This window comes from Hippopotamus amphibius, chromosome 2 (genome assembly GCF_030028045.1).
Source record: "Hippopotamus amphibius kiboko isolate mHipAmp2 chromosome 2, mHipAmp2.hap2, whole genome shotgun sequence".
Lineage (NCBI taxonomy): Eukaryota > Metazoa > Chordata > Mammalia > Artiodactyla > Hippopotamidae > Hippopotamus > Hippopotamus amphibius.
The window spans coordinates 140,090,405-140,106,361 of NC_080187.1; the positions used below are offsets into that span (position 1 = coordinate 140,090,405).

The following is a 15,957-nucleotide window of genomic DNA, read 5'->3' on the forward strand; positions in this document are numbered from 1 at the left end:
ATCTATAAGTTATAATTCTGTCTCCATGTCTGTTGGTGGGCATAGATTTGGGCAGGTCCCTTCAAGTTATAATTCCTTAGTTTTGACAGCTGCAAAATAAGACTGAGAAGTAAATGCTACCTTTTATGACATTCCTGGAGATGAAATCTGGATTAAAAATCTATCTATCTATCTATCTATCTATCTATCTATCTATCTATCTATCATCTATCATCATCATCTATCACCTGTCTATCATCTACCTATCTACTATCCAACAATCCTCTTCCCTTCCTTCCTCCCTTCCTTTCTTTTTACATACCGTTTCACCTACATATCTGCTTAGAGAGAAAGAGACTTTTTGTGTCCTCTATCATAATAATCACTCACCTCGCTAATGGTGGCAGCAGACATAGAGGGACTACCTCTTAGCCAGGTCTCTGGGTTAAGGCTGCTATTGATATTCTGGTGTGCTCAGGGTTTTGTTTATAAATAGAATCATTTCTGAAGTCATCGGTAGCAAACTGGCTCTTTGCTGTGGCTTGCCGGTGCAGGCCTATGGAGGACTTGCTGGATTATTTGAATAATACTGTGCTGCTGCAGTCATTTATCAATGCCACTTTCCCTCCCCTCTTGCTGGCTCTTTGATAACTGAGTGTTTGATGCGGAGCCTCAGTCGCCTCTTGTATCTGACGTGGAGGAACAAGCTGCTGGCTGGTGCCTGACTTCACACAGCGTGGGGTTGGGGGAGAGCTTTCAGACTGTCTCCCTACCACAGCTCTGCAGATGATGGTGGGTTGGGGTGGGGTGGAATCTAAACAAACAAATAAATCCAGCTGGGAAGGAGGCATAAGACAAATGAGGGAGGGCCTAGAAATAATTCATCAAGAGCTTTCAAGCCAAGGAGAAGATGAGACGTGTGTGAGCATGCATTGTAGAGAAACAGAACATCAGAGTAAGGGCTTGATTTGGGGGTGTTGCAGGAGTCAGGGAAGTGGTGCTCCCAGCAGACTGGTTTTTCCCTGGAGAACCCGGCAGCATTTGCTGCAAGATATGTGGGAAGAAACCAGGAGTATTTATTTCTGGTCAGAGAACTGACCCAGGCCTTTTCATTTGAAAATCTTAGTTAAAAATTGGGAGAAGGAACTTATATCTGTATATGGTCTTGAGAGTAGATAGTCAGGTGCTGTTCTCTGATTGAAAACCGAATGTCATCATAAGAAAAGAGAAACTTACAACAAATATAAACTAGAAGTTGGCCATATTTTTTTTCTGAATGAACACAAACATTAGATTTGAACAGATTCTGAAGAAGAGGAGGACATAGAGGGTGAATTCAAGTTCTTTCTTTTCTTCCCTCATTTCCTCCTCTTAAAGTTTTTATTTATTTCTGGTATTTTCTGGGATGTGATCCATATGTGGGGCAGCATACTGAGTTCTTAGAGATGTTAATATGATACAAAAGCAAATAAGACATAGTTTTTTATCTTCAAAGAATTCAATCTAGTAAACTTGGGGATTGTCTCTACCAGAGTTTGAATCAGCACCTTCAAAAGGATGTTGAACTCAATCTAAGGCTGGGAAAAGTCAATATTGGAAGCGTCCAATCTGAGGAGGAAGGGCATTATCTGGATTAGATGGTTACCAGAATCCTAAATGATGAAGCTTGTTTGGGTTGCTGTGAGGACAGAGAAGCTGGCCCACCCCTAAATAAATATAAGTGGTATTTATAAAATACAGAAGGAGTTGACAACCTGTCTGAGTGCCTGGAGATTCAGAGGCCAAGAGTTAAGATTTGAGGACCAGAGATGGTCTCTGTTACAAGTACTCCACTTTGCTGTTATACTGAGAAAGCCATTGCAGGCAATATATAGATGAATGGGCATGGCTGTGTTCTGATAAAACTTTATTTACAACAAAAAGCAGTGGGCCATACACCTCAATACATAAGGCAAATGCTAACAACTATGAAAGAGGAAATGCAAGGCAGAAATAGAGACACAGGTGTAGAGAACAAACATATGGACACCAAGTGGGGAAAGCGGGGAGGGTTGGGGGGGAATGAATTGGGAGATTGGGATACCAAACTGTACACTCTAAATATATGCTGTTTACTATCTGTTAACTGTATCTCAATAAAAGTTCTTAAAAAAAAAAAAAAGCAGTGGGGCATAGTTTGCTAACCCTTGCTCTAAGGCTGCGTAGGTCACCTAGTTAGGCTGAAGCTCATGGGTTACCTGAGGCTCCTCATTCCAGACATACCAACCTTACTTGCTGGTGGGGAGATGTTTCTCAATGCCTGCCGGGTTGCATTTCTATTGGTGCCACCTTGGGGCTTGGCTGAGGCTGTAACAGAGATGGTGGAAGCAAGGAAGATCTGACAGATAAAGCTGGAAAGGATAAGTGCTGGGATCTCTAATACTAGGCTAAGGAGTATGGGCCTGGTGTGTGTTGTTTTTGAAAATATCATTATATCAACCTCATGGGATCTATATTTCTTTTAATTTAAGGTTTGGAGGAAAATTACAGAAGATGGATGGAATATTGCATTTTATCCCCTGAATCAGGAATATAAACAATTATTGTTCACATTTATTTCATTTAGGGAAGAATAATCCAGGCTTTCAGGACTATCAGGTTTTTCCTTCACTAACAAAATAGACTCCTAATATATAGGGTAGATTGCCTCCCCTCCCCCATTTTATTAGGGAAACTTGATCTAGGAGAGGCACAGAAAGATGGAGAGATTGAACTGTTTAATTCTTAGTGCCTTTTCTCTGTAAGATTCTATAACCTTCGGAAAATACAGAAGTGTTTGGAGGAGAGTCACCATCACTGTGAAATGATTAAGAAATGATGATCTAGAAGAAGAAATAAAGGGTCTGGGATTATTCAGCCCAATGAAGAAAAGACAGATATTACCTTGAACTTACCTCCTCCCCGGAGCCTGGAAGGCTCAGCATTGTACCTGCTTCTGGAATCTTGACTCCTACAGTCTTCCTCTTATTCTTTATACTTCAGCCACCTTCTTTCTATTTATTTATTTTTATTTTTTTAATTTTATTTATTTATTTATTATTTTTTGGGGGGTACACCAAGTTCAATCATCTGTTTTTATACACATATCCCCGTATTCCCTCCCTCTCTTGACTCCCTCCCCACCCTCCCTCGAGTCCCCCCCACCCTCCCCATCCCAGTCCTCTAAGGCATCTTCCATCCTCGAGTTGAACTCCCTTTGTTATACAACAACTTCCCACTGACTATCTATTTTACAGTTGGTAGTATATATATGTCTGTGCCACCTTCTTTCTATTAAAAAAAAAATAAATTTATTTTATTGAAGTATAGTTGATTTATAATGCTGTGTTAATTTCTGCTGTATAGCAAAGTGATTCAGTTATACATATATAAATTCTTGTATATGGGTGTATACATTCGGTCACTTTCTTTCTGTAAGCAAATTTAAGCTTTTTTTTTTTTCTTTTTCTGTTAATTTCTTTCCCTAAGTCTTTGCCTAGTTGGCCATTGTTGTCATTTAGGTCTAGTTTAAATATAACCTCCTCAGCTTCTTGTACCCCAGGTTCACTCACAATCACTCCACCCACTCTCATTCTTCCCATGACATTTATTACTGTTTGAAGTTACCTTGGTCATTTGTTTGCTTTCTTACTTATGTCTTCCTTCTCTCACTAGAAGGCAAGTTCTATGGAATCATGGACCTTAGTCTGTTCCATTATCGCTGGGTCTTTAGTACCTAGGAGAGTACCCACTCATACTAGGTGCTTATTAAATGTTTGTGAGAAGAATAACCTAAATAGGTAGATAGATGAATTGGTACAATTACGATTATATTGAAGAAAGTGGTGATGAGATAAGAGCAATTCTTGTATATCGTGCTTCACTGTTTATGTAGCTCATCTCCTTTTACATAAATTATTTATGATGAACCCTGATAAATACTGACATGAATGCTGAGAAAAATTATAATCTTCTTTCTTTTTATTTAAAAAAATACAGCCTCACATATTAAATTATTCTTGAGTAGGCTAGCACTATAATTTGGAGGCAAGGAAACTATGTCCCAGGATTCTGAAGAATCACATCTGTAGCTTTTCTTGATGTTTCTCATGATGGCTCTCCTGATTGTGACATATTTTTTTGACTATTACATTGCAGGATGATGACTTGGAAACAGATGTGAACAAGCTAAGCCCCAAACCTGGTCTTGATCGACCGGAAGAGGAACTGACGCAATACAAGGCGATGTGTCTTGAGCTGTCCTGCAGCTTTGAGGTAGGATGTATGCCATGTTTCTACTCCTTGGTGAGGCTAACAGGTTCTTTGCAGGCTCTGGGAGGCCAAACAGGTCTCCAGATGGAAAGCATAGCTCATCTTTAGCAATCTGCTTCTGGGCTCTTTTTGAGAGAGAAGCAGAGGCTAAACTAAAATGTGAGATGGTGGCAGAGCTAGGATGCGTGCGAGGGTTCTACAGTCTGACACTGACACCTAGGAAGGAAGATGAAGGTTCACACTGCTGCCTGTTGTCTGGTGGGCAAGGTGCCTATCTCCCACACTGAAAAGCAAGTGAAAAATTTTGGAGATTTAATCGTTCCCTTGTCAAAGTGGAAAGGTTGTGTGAGTTGGCTTTCTGGAGGTGACCAGCCTGATTCTAGGGTTCCTTTGTTAGTAGAAACAAATCAAGAACCTTATACATGGTGATGTTAATCCGCTGGCTGGTTGCTGCTGCTTCTGCTGCTCTTACTTCCACCAAAATTTAGACCTGCTTTTGGACCTCCGTTATTTTCTTATGATTCTTAATAAATCATGAATCTGGCCACATCTAATAGTACAAACTATGTCACTTATAGAAGGGAGTTAGCATATTGTATTTTGCTCCAGAAAACAGAAGGGAATTAATGGGTAAAAATTTCAGTGAGGGAAATGTTAATTCAGCGTAAAGAAGAATTTTTTTTAAACACTCAGAATGATCCTCAAATAAAAGGAACCATCTTGGGATGCAGGGAAGCTTCTGTAAGAGTTGTTCAACAAGACTGTAAATTATTGGAGGTGTCATAGAAGGTATTCATGTACTGCATAGAATTGTACTAGACCCACCAAATGCCCCTTACACCTATGGATTTCTAGGATTCTGCCATTTTTCTGACTCTTGAAGCTGAGGCTTTCCTTGACTGACCTTGGAAAAAGCTTTACAGTGCAGCACAAGATTTATATTTAGTTCTGTGCCCAGAGAGTGAGGACAGGGATCTGATTGTATTCTCTACCTGGAAGGAAACACTGATGTATTCTTTTCCACTTTTAACCTGAAGGAACTGGAGTCCAAACCTGAAGATGATTTGAACTTTGATGAGACTCAGTATGCCAATCACCACCACATTCCGACTGCTGCCTCCCCAAAGGGGCTTTGCTTGAATAAGGACCAAATCTCCTGGGGACAAGAAAGAGAAGTCCCTGTCCAGACCTCCCTTCTAAGCAGAGTGAAGATGGGGAGGTCCAACATACATCTAACCTCCAAAAAAGGACCTGGAATGAACCCATACCAAAATGCACAATCCAGTGCTCTTGGGATAGGTTCTTCTGGAAGTGAAATCTCAGACATTCAGGCATCCTTCAAAGAGGATGCTTGGGACATAGATGTGATTTCCTGCCCAAGGATAAGCGCATCCTTTTCCAATTCCACCAAACCTAGAGAAACTGCTGAATTAATGGATAAGCTACTGCAGATATATCTGAAGCATATCGCCTTCCATGACCCCTATCTTTATATGGCCAAAGCCAGAAGAACCAGATCTGTGGCTGACTTCACAATGATGGCATTTCCTGACTTCTGGGGACATCATCCACCTCTTTCTGCCCAGTCCATGTTGGATCGTAAATGTGGAGTCCAAAGGTGATGGTGCTACTAACTTGGGAGCTAGCTATATATATATTTTTTCTTCTTTAGTATATTGGTAGATAGAATGGTTTGTACAGATAGTTCTGTTACCTTCAGGAAAGTGAGAATTAGTCAGGAACATGTTGCCTCCCTACTAGGACATTTCAGAGCCAAGTGTAAAGTAGTGGTAGACATGTGTTTATTCTTAGATGAATTTCTTAGATGATTCTAATGCTACCCCTTATCCCCTATCCATTGCAAATCCTACAAGAGGGAAAGATTATCCAGTTTCTCCAAATACTGAGATCATTCCTTAAGAGAAGGTTCTCAGGAAAAACCTAGTATGGATTATTTGGGATCACTTGTCTCATTCACTGCAAATTGGAATCCAATCTGTTAATGAGAGGAGATGATGGACCTCCATCCCATAGTCCCAACCTAATAGAACCTCACTTGGCTTGGGGAATAGTTTTGCTGCATCACTGAGGATTGTAAGGAAAAGAAAGTGCATCCTCCAGGGAAGAAACATTGGGTGATGGATTATTCCCTGGATGCGTGAAACAGAGCTTTGCCTTTGGATAGGCATAGTGAGATTAAAAAGAAAATCACTAAAGCGAAGGAAAAAACTATTTTCCCAGAAAAAAATTGAGTATGCATACACTAAGTCTATGGAGCAAAGTGTGCATAGCAGTAAGTTTTATTCACTTATTTGCAAGTTCATCAGCAAGTCGTTTGTGGATCCCAAAACCTGCTCCTACTTGGTCTCCTGGCTGACATCTCTGACCTCACCCTCTGACCTTATCTCCATGCTCAAGTTCCAGAGAGACACACTGCAGGGGCCTGGCCCATCAACAGCACCGCTCTGGACAGGACATCTTCCCCCTGAGTTCAGGCCTCATGTTGACATCCCCTCCCCCTTCTCCTTGCTCTTCCCACCCGGACACCTGGATTGGAAATTCAAGGGGGGAATCTGAAAGATCTCTTGGGTATCCTTCTTCCCTCTTACTTAAATCTCCCAGGTATTGGTGTTTCTCAGACAGAAGATTGACCATCGTCTTCTGGAGCAAACAGAGCCAAGAAGTATAAATGATACAAGAGTTCAAAGGCTTATTGGAGCCTCCCAGATCTCAAGGATGCTAAAAGTCAGCAATCCTAACATCTCCTTCAAAACAGTCTTAGTGCAAAGGACCCTCTTATTCACACATCCAGAGGCTTCAAAGTCCCTCAGCCCAAATGCTCTTGATAAAACTCTTCTTTGAGTAGACAATCCTCCTAAAACTAAAATGTGGTATCACTGCTTCCTACATCCCTACTACTCAGTGTAGTTTTATTTTTTGATGACGAAGAAAAGGAAGGAGGGACCATGCTTTTTGTACTCATTCAGCTCAAGATTAGGGCATTATTACATTTTTCTCTCATAATTCTCTGATGACTCCCAAGGCCCTTCCCACATGACCATAGGATGAATGGGTTAAGGAGTGAGGGCCAGCCCTTAGAATGTTTCCAATTTTTCCTTTCCAGGATCAAGATATTTGAGGATGTCCGGAGGCTCATCCAACCAAGCGATGTGATAAATAAAGTTGTCTTCAGTCTAGATGAGCCTTGGTAGGTGGTCTTGAACATCAGTGGAATGAAGGGGTGGGGCTGGGGGTGGGGGTGGTGGTGGTAGGAGTATGGAATACCCTTTTAATGACACGAGAATAAGAATATTTTAAGTTAGTAATCCGTTCCTTCTCCTAAAAACAACACTGTGAAAATTCGGGTTAAAGATCCGTAAGAGAAAGCTTATCTCTTGGAAATGTCAAACTGTGCCCAAGAATAGCACTGACTTCTATGTTCATAGGTTCTTTACTTCATTACAGGCCTTTGCAAGATGCCACTTCTGACTGCTTACAGTTCTTCTCCCAGTTTGAGTCAGGAAATCTTCGCAAAGCCATCCAAGTCCGTGAGTAAGTAAGGAAAGCTGCAGGGGGTAGCTCCTGGCAGCTCAAGCCAGCTCTTTGTGACTACGTTTCCCCTACTCTGTTTTCAGGGGCCTCACAGTGATAGCTTGCCATGGTGGGGGTGTTTATACCCTGAAAACTAGCAAACACAGCCAGCGAGGGTTTTTCCTGAGAGTCCGTTGTTAAACATTTACTGGCACACCACCAGGGAACTCACTAGCTGATGTCAACACAATGGAGACTAGGGGTAAACTATTATGAATACACCTTATGTGTCAAATAATGGGCTTGTATTCGGGTGTGAGAGCCCTTTGGGAAGTTTATACTCCTGTTGACGCCAGGGCTGGTTCTATTGTCACGGAAAGGTATACAGGATTCCTCATTCCTGTACTTTCCCATGTCTGTTGTTCCCATAGCTGTGTGCTTAGGTGGCAAAAACTCTTGGGCTCCCCGTGGAGAGGGGAGAGGTGCCCATTCTTTATTCAAGGGAATGGGCAGCGCCAGACCTCTCTGCCAGAACCTATCAATGAGTGCTTGTTGATAGAAAAAGATTCCACAGGCAAAGAAAGTTTCAGGCTGCAACAGACTAAAAGGAAGGAAATAATCAAAAATGGAAATGAATTCTAACTCCTTTCCAGTGGCGGAAGAGATTGCTGTTCTTGCTATGTTGTTATTCCTGATACTATAGCAGTATGGGCTATATTTGCCGTAATACTGAAATCCACCTTCTGTGGGTGAACTTCTGAAAACCACAGGCCAGAACAGTTAATGGTGTGGCAGTCATAGACTTTGGAATCAGATTACCAGGGCAACTCCACCCCTTTCCAACCAGGAGACTTGAAACACGTTACCTTACTAAGCCTGTGCCTTGATTTCCTCACCCAGAAAATGGGGACAGTAGTAGCACTCTCGTCATAGAGATTTTCTGAGAGTTAAATAGCTCTCAGAACTCTCGTCAAGCTCTTAGAACACTTCCTGCCACATGGTAAGTGCTCAGCCAACATTAGCTCTTACTCAGGGATGCATATTCACCATGGCTTGAGCTCAGAACTCAGTACTGCTCAGTCCTGTTTTGTATCCTCCCAAGGAGTCATTTTTGAAGTTTTCCCTTTTTGGGAAGTGGTGAGTGATAATTTTTTTGGTACATGAAATATTTCAAGGAGGCCCAACATACAAAACAAATACAAGTTGAGCTGTTTGGGCTGGAGAAAGGAAAGGCAGGCGTGTTAAGATTCCTTCTCAGCCTCCTTCTCTTTCTTGTTTTCTAGCTCAGCTTCTTCTTCCTACAGATCCTGCTTTTATTATTTATTCTCTTCATTTATCACGTTCCAAGGATCCAGAAGGGAAGACCTAATTAGAAATGTCCTAGTAGGACAATGAACAGTCCAGGATGTGCCTCAGCTCCTGGCCTTACTCAGGTCTCTCTCTTTATATCTGCCTTTGGCCAGAGTGTAGAATCCTAACCCCCTCAGTTGTGGTCTGGGTGACAGAGTGAAAGGACAGAAAACAAACCTACTTACAGGCAAAGAATTTTTATGATCACTTTTTGGAGCGAGCATTGTGGGCATTGCAGATAATTGGAGGGTCATGGGCTTTCTGGAATTGTCCTCATGAGTGCCACTATAGTGCCAGCTATAGCTTTGCTCATTGTGTGGTGAGCTCAGTGGTTAGTGTGCTGCTTATGGTGATGATGTGAGGGAGTTGGACAGCATCTGCTCTGCTACATCTTCAACAAAACTCTCCCCTTCCACAGATCTCACTATACACTGCCATTTACTCAGGGGTCCAGAGTAGAAGAGTATGAATGAATCAGAGCAAAACCATTACCCTTTCTAGAATAGCAACTCAAAGAGCATGCAAAGGGGATGGGATGAGAATATTTTTGAAAATGAAATATCCTGATGATAATGTTTAAGCCAAAGCTGCGTTGCTAATTCTGTTGCTCAAGCTTGAAAAAGTAATTTTTTGGAGACATAGTGACTGGGTGGGGACACGTGAGGACTTTCTGGGTTCTGGAACTGTTCTCTACATAGGTGCAGGGAATTGTCACAGGTGTATCTGGATGAATGTGTTTAAAATCATTGAGTTGTACATTTAAGATTTGTGTACTTATTGCATGGAAGCTAAATCAATTAAAAAGGGAAAAAACAAACAGACAAATCCTTTATTGCTAGTCTAATACATGTTTGTTGCCTTGCTGGGGATTTACATATACTCTACTACTTAATCTTTACAAACAGTACTGCAAGTTTAGACACTATTTCTGTTTTTCATATGAGGAGACTGATGCTCAAAAGTCATGTCTAGCATCAAATAGCAATGAGACATCCAACCAGATGTGACCGCATTTTCTCTGGGATGTGGCATACTTGCATTTTTCTAGCTGGGCAGAAACTTCATTACCATTTAACGAGAAGATAGGCTATAATTATAGAACTGACTCTTCTAATAACAGGACAATGCTCCCTGCTCCTTAAATTTCCAAAGCCTGTGTCCAGTATTGCGAGATAAGGATGATAACTATAGCTTAACCAGCCAACCAAGATCCTGGATCTTAGATTTATCATCCGGAACCTGAGATGTGCAGACTTTTCAGCGCTGGAAGTTCCCTTAAAGACTGATCTTTTGCTTCTGATGTTGCAGGTTTGAGTACGACTTACTGATCAATGCTGATGTGAACAGCACGCAGCACCAGCAGTGGTTCTACTTCAAGGTGAGCGGTATGCGGGCTGCTGTCCCTTACCGCTTCAACATTATCAACTGTGAGAAGGCCAACAGCCAGTTCAATTATGGTATGAGCTCTTGGGGAACAGACACTTTCTCGATAACACCAAAAATGAGGTCACTTCTGAGCGTCAGAAGCCCTGCTTCGGTTGCAAAGGGTTGGAAGTTGGGCTCACACGTTTTGGTTGCCAGGTACAGCAAGACAGCTGTCAACCTCTGGCAAATTGCTACCATGGGAGGGGAAGATGGAAACTCTCCCTCTGCCATGGAACGTTAATTCCTTGCATAAGTTTCCCCCACTTCCTGCCTCCCTGCTTCACCCTGAACTTTTGGAGGCCAGTGAGCCCTCTCATTTATCCCTTCTCTCCATCTCCTAAATCCCACAGAAGCAAATATATTGGTCTATTTGTCACAGACTGGCAAACGGCACAACTCAACTGGACAACTCTGATTTATACTCTCAGAAAACTCTGGAGAAAGTTTAAATTCTCCTGAATACCTGTGGCAATTTTAGAGGAGGAATAAAGACTGATTAGTAGCCCATCTTTATTTTGAATGTTTCTGGGAAATTCTGTGTGTTATTGCTGGCTCGTAAACTAATGTACTGAGTGGCTCTGAGTTAGGAAAAAATATTCCCATAGCTCCAGGTCTGAGCACAGGACATTGTCTCTATTTTGTACTGATTAAATAGACTCTTGCTGCTATAGAAAGAAAAAAGGTGAGCCTTGACTCTTGTATTCACTTGATGTGGCTGCTGTAACAAACTGTCACACATTTTGTGGCTTCAAAGAAGACAAATGTACTCTTTTACAGTCCTGGAGTCCACATGTCCCAAATCGGTTTCTCTGGGCTTAAGTCAAGGTGTTGGAAAGGCCATGCTTCCTCTGGATATTCTAGGGGATTATTTGTTTCCTTTCCTTTTCCAGTTTTTAGAGCTATGTTCCTCACATTCCTTGCCTCATGGCCCCTTCCTCTATCATCAAAGTCAGCTGCGTAGCATCTTTAAATCTCTCTCTTCAGCCACATTGCTTCTCCTCTGCGGTCAAACCTCCCTCTGCCTCCCTCTTGGAAAGACATGTATGATTGAATTCAGGGTCCACCAGGATAATCTCTGAATCTCAACATACTTAATTTAATCATATCTACAAAGTCTCTTTTGTTATAGGAGGTTAACACACAGCTTCGAAGGATTAAGACCTGGGTATATTTGAGGGCCATTATTCAGCCTACCACGGCTCTCCTTTCCTTTTTCCCCCCTCATGGATTAATCCTACCTTTATTTTGTGTAGGGATGCAGCCAACTCTGTATTCTGTGAAGGAGGCTCTTCTTGGCCGACCTACCTGGGTACGGACGGGCTATGAAATCTGTTATTACAAGTAAGTTAGAGCGCTGTTAGCTTCCTTTGCTCTTTCGTTCTCTCTCAGTTTCCTGCTTCTCCATTTTAATCTTATAAACCTGAGCAATCTGTGCCTGTCTGCTTTGCTTGTCACTCTCCCACTGGCCAACGCCCACGTCCTTCAGAAGCCTAAGCATGTTAAGTGGCGCCCACAGTAGATCTCAAGAAATATTTTTTGATTTTCTGAAAAGTCATCTATTCTTATTTAAACATGTTAAAACCGGTTTAAATTTGTCAGATATTAGAAGTTGTACAGACTCAACCTACGATTAGTGCATCAAGCTTTAATTTATTTCTTTTCCTGTTTCCATTGATCCCAGTGAAAAAAAATTGTGAGATATTCTAGCGTATTCTTATCCATCCCATGCTTCAGCTTTCCAAACTGGATAAGCATGAATATGTGACAAATATACTTAAGTAACTATTCCTCCACAGCAAGAGAACTTCTTGGAAAAAAAATAGAAGAGAAAGGTATTTTCGGAATTCATCTTCAACTCTTGATCAGTAGCCAGTTTCATCAATTTATCCTGTAAAGTTGTAATGAAATTTGAATTATCCATATATTTTGATAAAATAAGTGCATTCCAGACCCATGAATTGCTTATTTGTGCATTTTCCTTTGATAGAAAATAAAATACAAATTCATAAGACAAAGAAAAAGGATAGGAACTGGGGACAGGTAGAGACTATGTAATTAATTATTAGCTGGTTGCGGGTTTCTTATAAAAACCGATAGGCTAGTATTTATTTTCTTGGATAAAGTAAGTTGTATCTGTTTCTGAGATTACAAGAGGCCCCTGAAAATATTATCAGGCATTCTAGAGTTCAAGATTGTTGCAAGTATCAAAGAGAAAGAGAGTAAATATGCTTACTCCTCCTGGCTTTTGAGACTGTGACGACAGACAGGCGCATTGACAGATAGGAAGGTCAGGAATCTTGTTGCTCTATCAGATGCAAGGGCAAACATCACCATAGAAGTAAGGATAGTCTATAAAGTGCAGAGCTGGGCTAACAGTTTGTAATAAAAGAGTCAGCAATCTTCAGTCTTGGAAGTATTAGAATATGGAGCTGGGTAGTGTTTTCATGACATTCTTCAGAACAATAACAAAGCCATACAATTTTGTTGGTTTTACATAGCAATTACTTTCTGGCCCACCTATCTACAGACTCTCAGGATTCTTTTATGGTCCAAAGAGATTGAAACTAAAATCACCCCAAGGTGATAGGGGCCACAGCTGCAGGGGAAAATAATGAAAGCATAAATTTGGACATTGGTGTGTCAAGAATATCTGCTCGTGTCCTCGAGAAATAGTAATCCTAAATAAACATGAAAGACCCAGTTTGCAGCAGGCTTGGATCTGGAGCTTAGTAAGAGACTGGACAAACATAACATTCAGCATCCTCTGGCGGGGGCGGGGGTGGGGTAGGGGGTGGGTATAGCTCTCTCTGGAGGTTGCTTCCTTGGATGTGGGACAGAAGGAGTCTGCTTAAGGGGACTTAGAATCTGCCGAAAGGAGAAGGAAGAAATCAGACATCCCAAAGTGGAGCCTTGGACTAAAGAATGCCAGTGTTAATGTTAATAGCTTTTAGATTCATTAACAAGACAATTGTTATGTGATTAAAGAGCAACAGAGGGGTAACATGAAAACCATGAATGAGTAATGTAATTCATTTTTCATCTTCCAGCCATGAATGCAGTAGAGATGAATGGATAAGATTGCTACATTGTAACGTAGTTTGTTTTACGATTCACCACATTGTGTTAACGTATTTCCAATAATGTGATCTAACAACAGGATAGATATGTTACGTGTATCTCTATTCAAGCCCAAATCAGAGTACCGATTCCTAGGGTAGAATGCCTTAGTTTATACAATGTATTTATTTCTCCCCTTTACCTATAACAATCTCTGAGTTGATCTGCTTTAGAAGATTTTTTGCTTCATCCCTGACTTTATGCTCTCTAATATATTAATTTTGGAGAACTTTACCTCCTTATTTCTTTGTTTCCAATATGTCATCAGGAACTCAGAAGTCTTTTTTCTGTTACATTTTTAGATTTAGTACCATGTTCTAAAGGGGGTTCCAGGGTGCTTACTGTGGAGAGAACCACGAGCCCTGGTACCTGAGTATATTTATGGGAGGGTGAAAGAAAAAAGAGAGTACTCAGAAGGAACAGACTATTCACTTGCTTCAAAAAGTGATAGCAAAACTGATCAGTTAAGGAGGTGGGCTGACCGCTTTGTGGGTCTGAGCATCATCGCTTAGAAAGTGATCTCCAAGCTATTTTGATAAGATAAATTAATCCATGTACTTTTAATATAGGTTTGTTCATAATTTAAAAAAATCAATTATGTACACCTTACTGTAGTAATATGTACACTAGAAAACATGCAGAAAGTTTAGAATTTTAAATCATGGGAAAAAGATGAAAAAATGTAAAATTTAAATCTTTAAATTTTAAAAGTAAAATTGTTATATATTTATACTATTGGTAACTCAGGGTATCCTATACTCTTAAGGTTTATCATGAAAAATATAGTTGTAAATTGTCCTTTGGATTATTTTGAAAAATTGTGGTTAACTTCCTAGATCTAATTAGATAATTTTTACACAAGTAAGAATTCTTGAGAAAGAGCTAGTGTTAAGGATAGGAGGAAGGCCATGTCAGTTATTCCATTTTCTTGGTCATTTGTGCTTAAAATGTAATAGTATTATCAATCTCTGAATTCCAGGCAGAATTTAGAAAAATACTAATTGTCTACATTGAAGGGCTTAGTTTAATTCAGATAATATAATCTGTAAATCGACCAGAGAATTCAGCGAATTTAAATGCTTTGCCAGAAGCTAAAATCAAAAGAATGAGAGGGGTGATGAGCTATTCCCATCCCTCCCTCAGCAAGCCTCCTGTATAGCCATCAATACTTAAATATCTGACATATGAAAGCCATAGATATAAAACGTAATGCATTTTTCATAGTTTAGCCCTGGAGAACAACAGAGAGGAATGGATAATATTGCTGCACTGTAATCTAGCTTGTTTAATAATTATTCATCACAGTAGGCTGACTTGGACAGCATAAGGGGAGCGGTGTCCATCCTCCCTGTGTTTAGTAGATTTGATCCTCTTGCCCTTCCCCTGGAGTACCTCCTGCCCCTCTTTCCCACCCCCTCGCCCACCCACCTTGCAGACCACTAAGCCAGAAAAGCAAAAGGGATCCTCCAAAGGGAAGAACAGAAATGCGCAGGTTCATTTTTCCATGCCTCGCGTAAAAGTAAGCAAGGACAGTTTTAGTTTCTGCTTTATCTACTTCCCTGAGGTCTGCTTCTCCCTCTAATGTGCACAGCCTCACACCTCTTTGAATTCTCTCTCAGCTCTGGTCTCAAGTAATTTGGGTGCTGAAGGGCAGAAGAGGGGAGAAGTCGCACGCTCAGAGTGGCCATGTAATACACAAAGGCTGATCTCTTCTGACACTTATCTCTGCTCGTGAGTGGAGACGGAACAGCTCACTCATGAAGATGAATGTCATACAAGAGCTCTGCCATCATGCATCCTTCCCAGGGACCTCAGGAGAGAGATTTGGTGCTATACAGAATATTAGAAACGCTGCAGACACAGGGCAGCCCGGTGACTTGACTGCCCTGCCTTATTAGATGCTAAGTGAAATGATGCACCCGTGTTAAACAGAGCCATTGTCATTATAAGATTATCTAATCCACTCTCTATCTTGGCATTTGCTTCCTTCATGCACACACAGAAAAGAAAAAAAAAGACTTCCCAAAAATAAAATGTAAAAAAATGACTTCCCAGCATATTTTAAAGTACAAATGGAAATAGATTGAGTTCATAACTATGCATTTGTGTACTTTGCGCCTTGCTTCATTGAAAGCTTTATGATTATAAAAGTGCAGATCCTTCCGAAGATAAATGGTTCAGGGAATGGAAAAGCAAAGGGGAGCCTTTTAACTGTGGAATGGCTGATCCATCCATATCATCTTTGACCCAAGATGATGTATCTAG

At 40.9% G+C, this 15,957-nt stretch overlaps 1 protein-coding gene across 1 annotated transcript in view; it reads left to right on the top strand.

The window, feature by feature from the left end:
* The window catches only part of AGBL1 (AGBL carboxypeptidase 1), a 746,106-nt gene that overhangs the window by 146,341 nt on the left and 583,808 nt on the right, over positions 1-15,957 (top strand). Inside the window, exons 10-15 of the mRNA XM_057720719.1 lie at positions 4,156-4,272; positions 5,307-5,887; positions 7,394-7,477; positions 7,735-7,821; positions 10,459-10,607; positions 11,829-11,916. Coding sequence (XP_057576702.1) covers positions 4,156-4,272; positions 5,307-5,887; positions 7,394-7,477; positions 7,735-7,821; positions 10,459-10,607; positions 11,829-11,916 — 1,106 coding nt within the window. The remainder of the gene's footprint in view (positions 1-4,155; positions 4,273-5,306; positions 5,888-7,393; positions 7,478-7,734; positions 7,822-10,458; positions 10,608-11,828; positions 11,917-15,957) is intronic.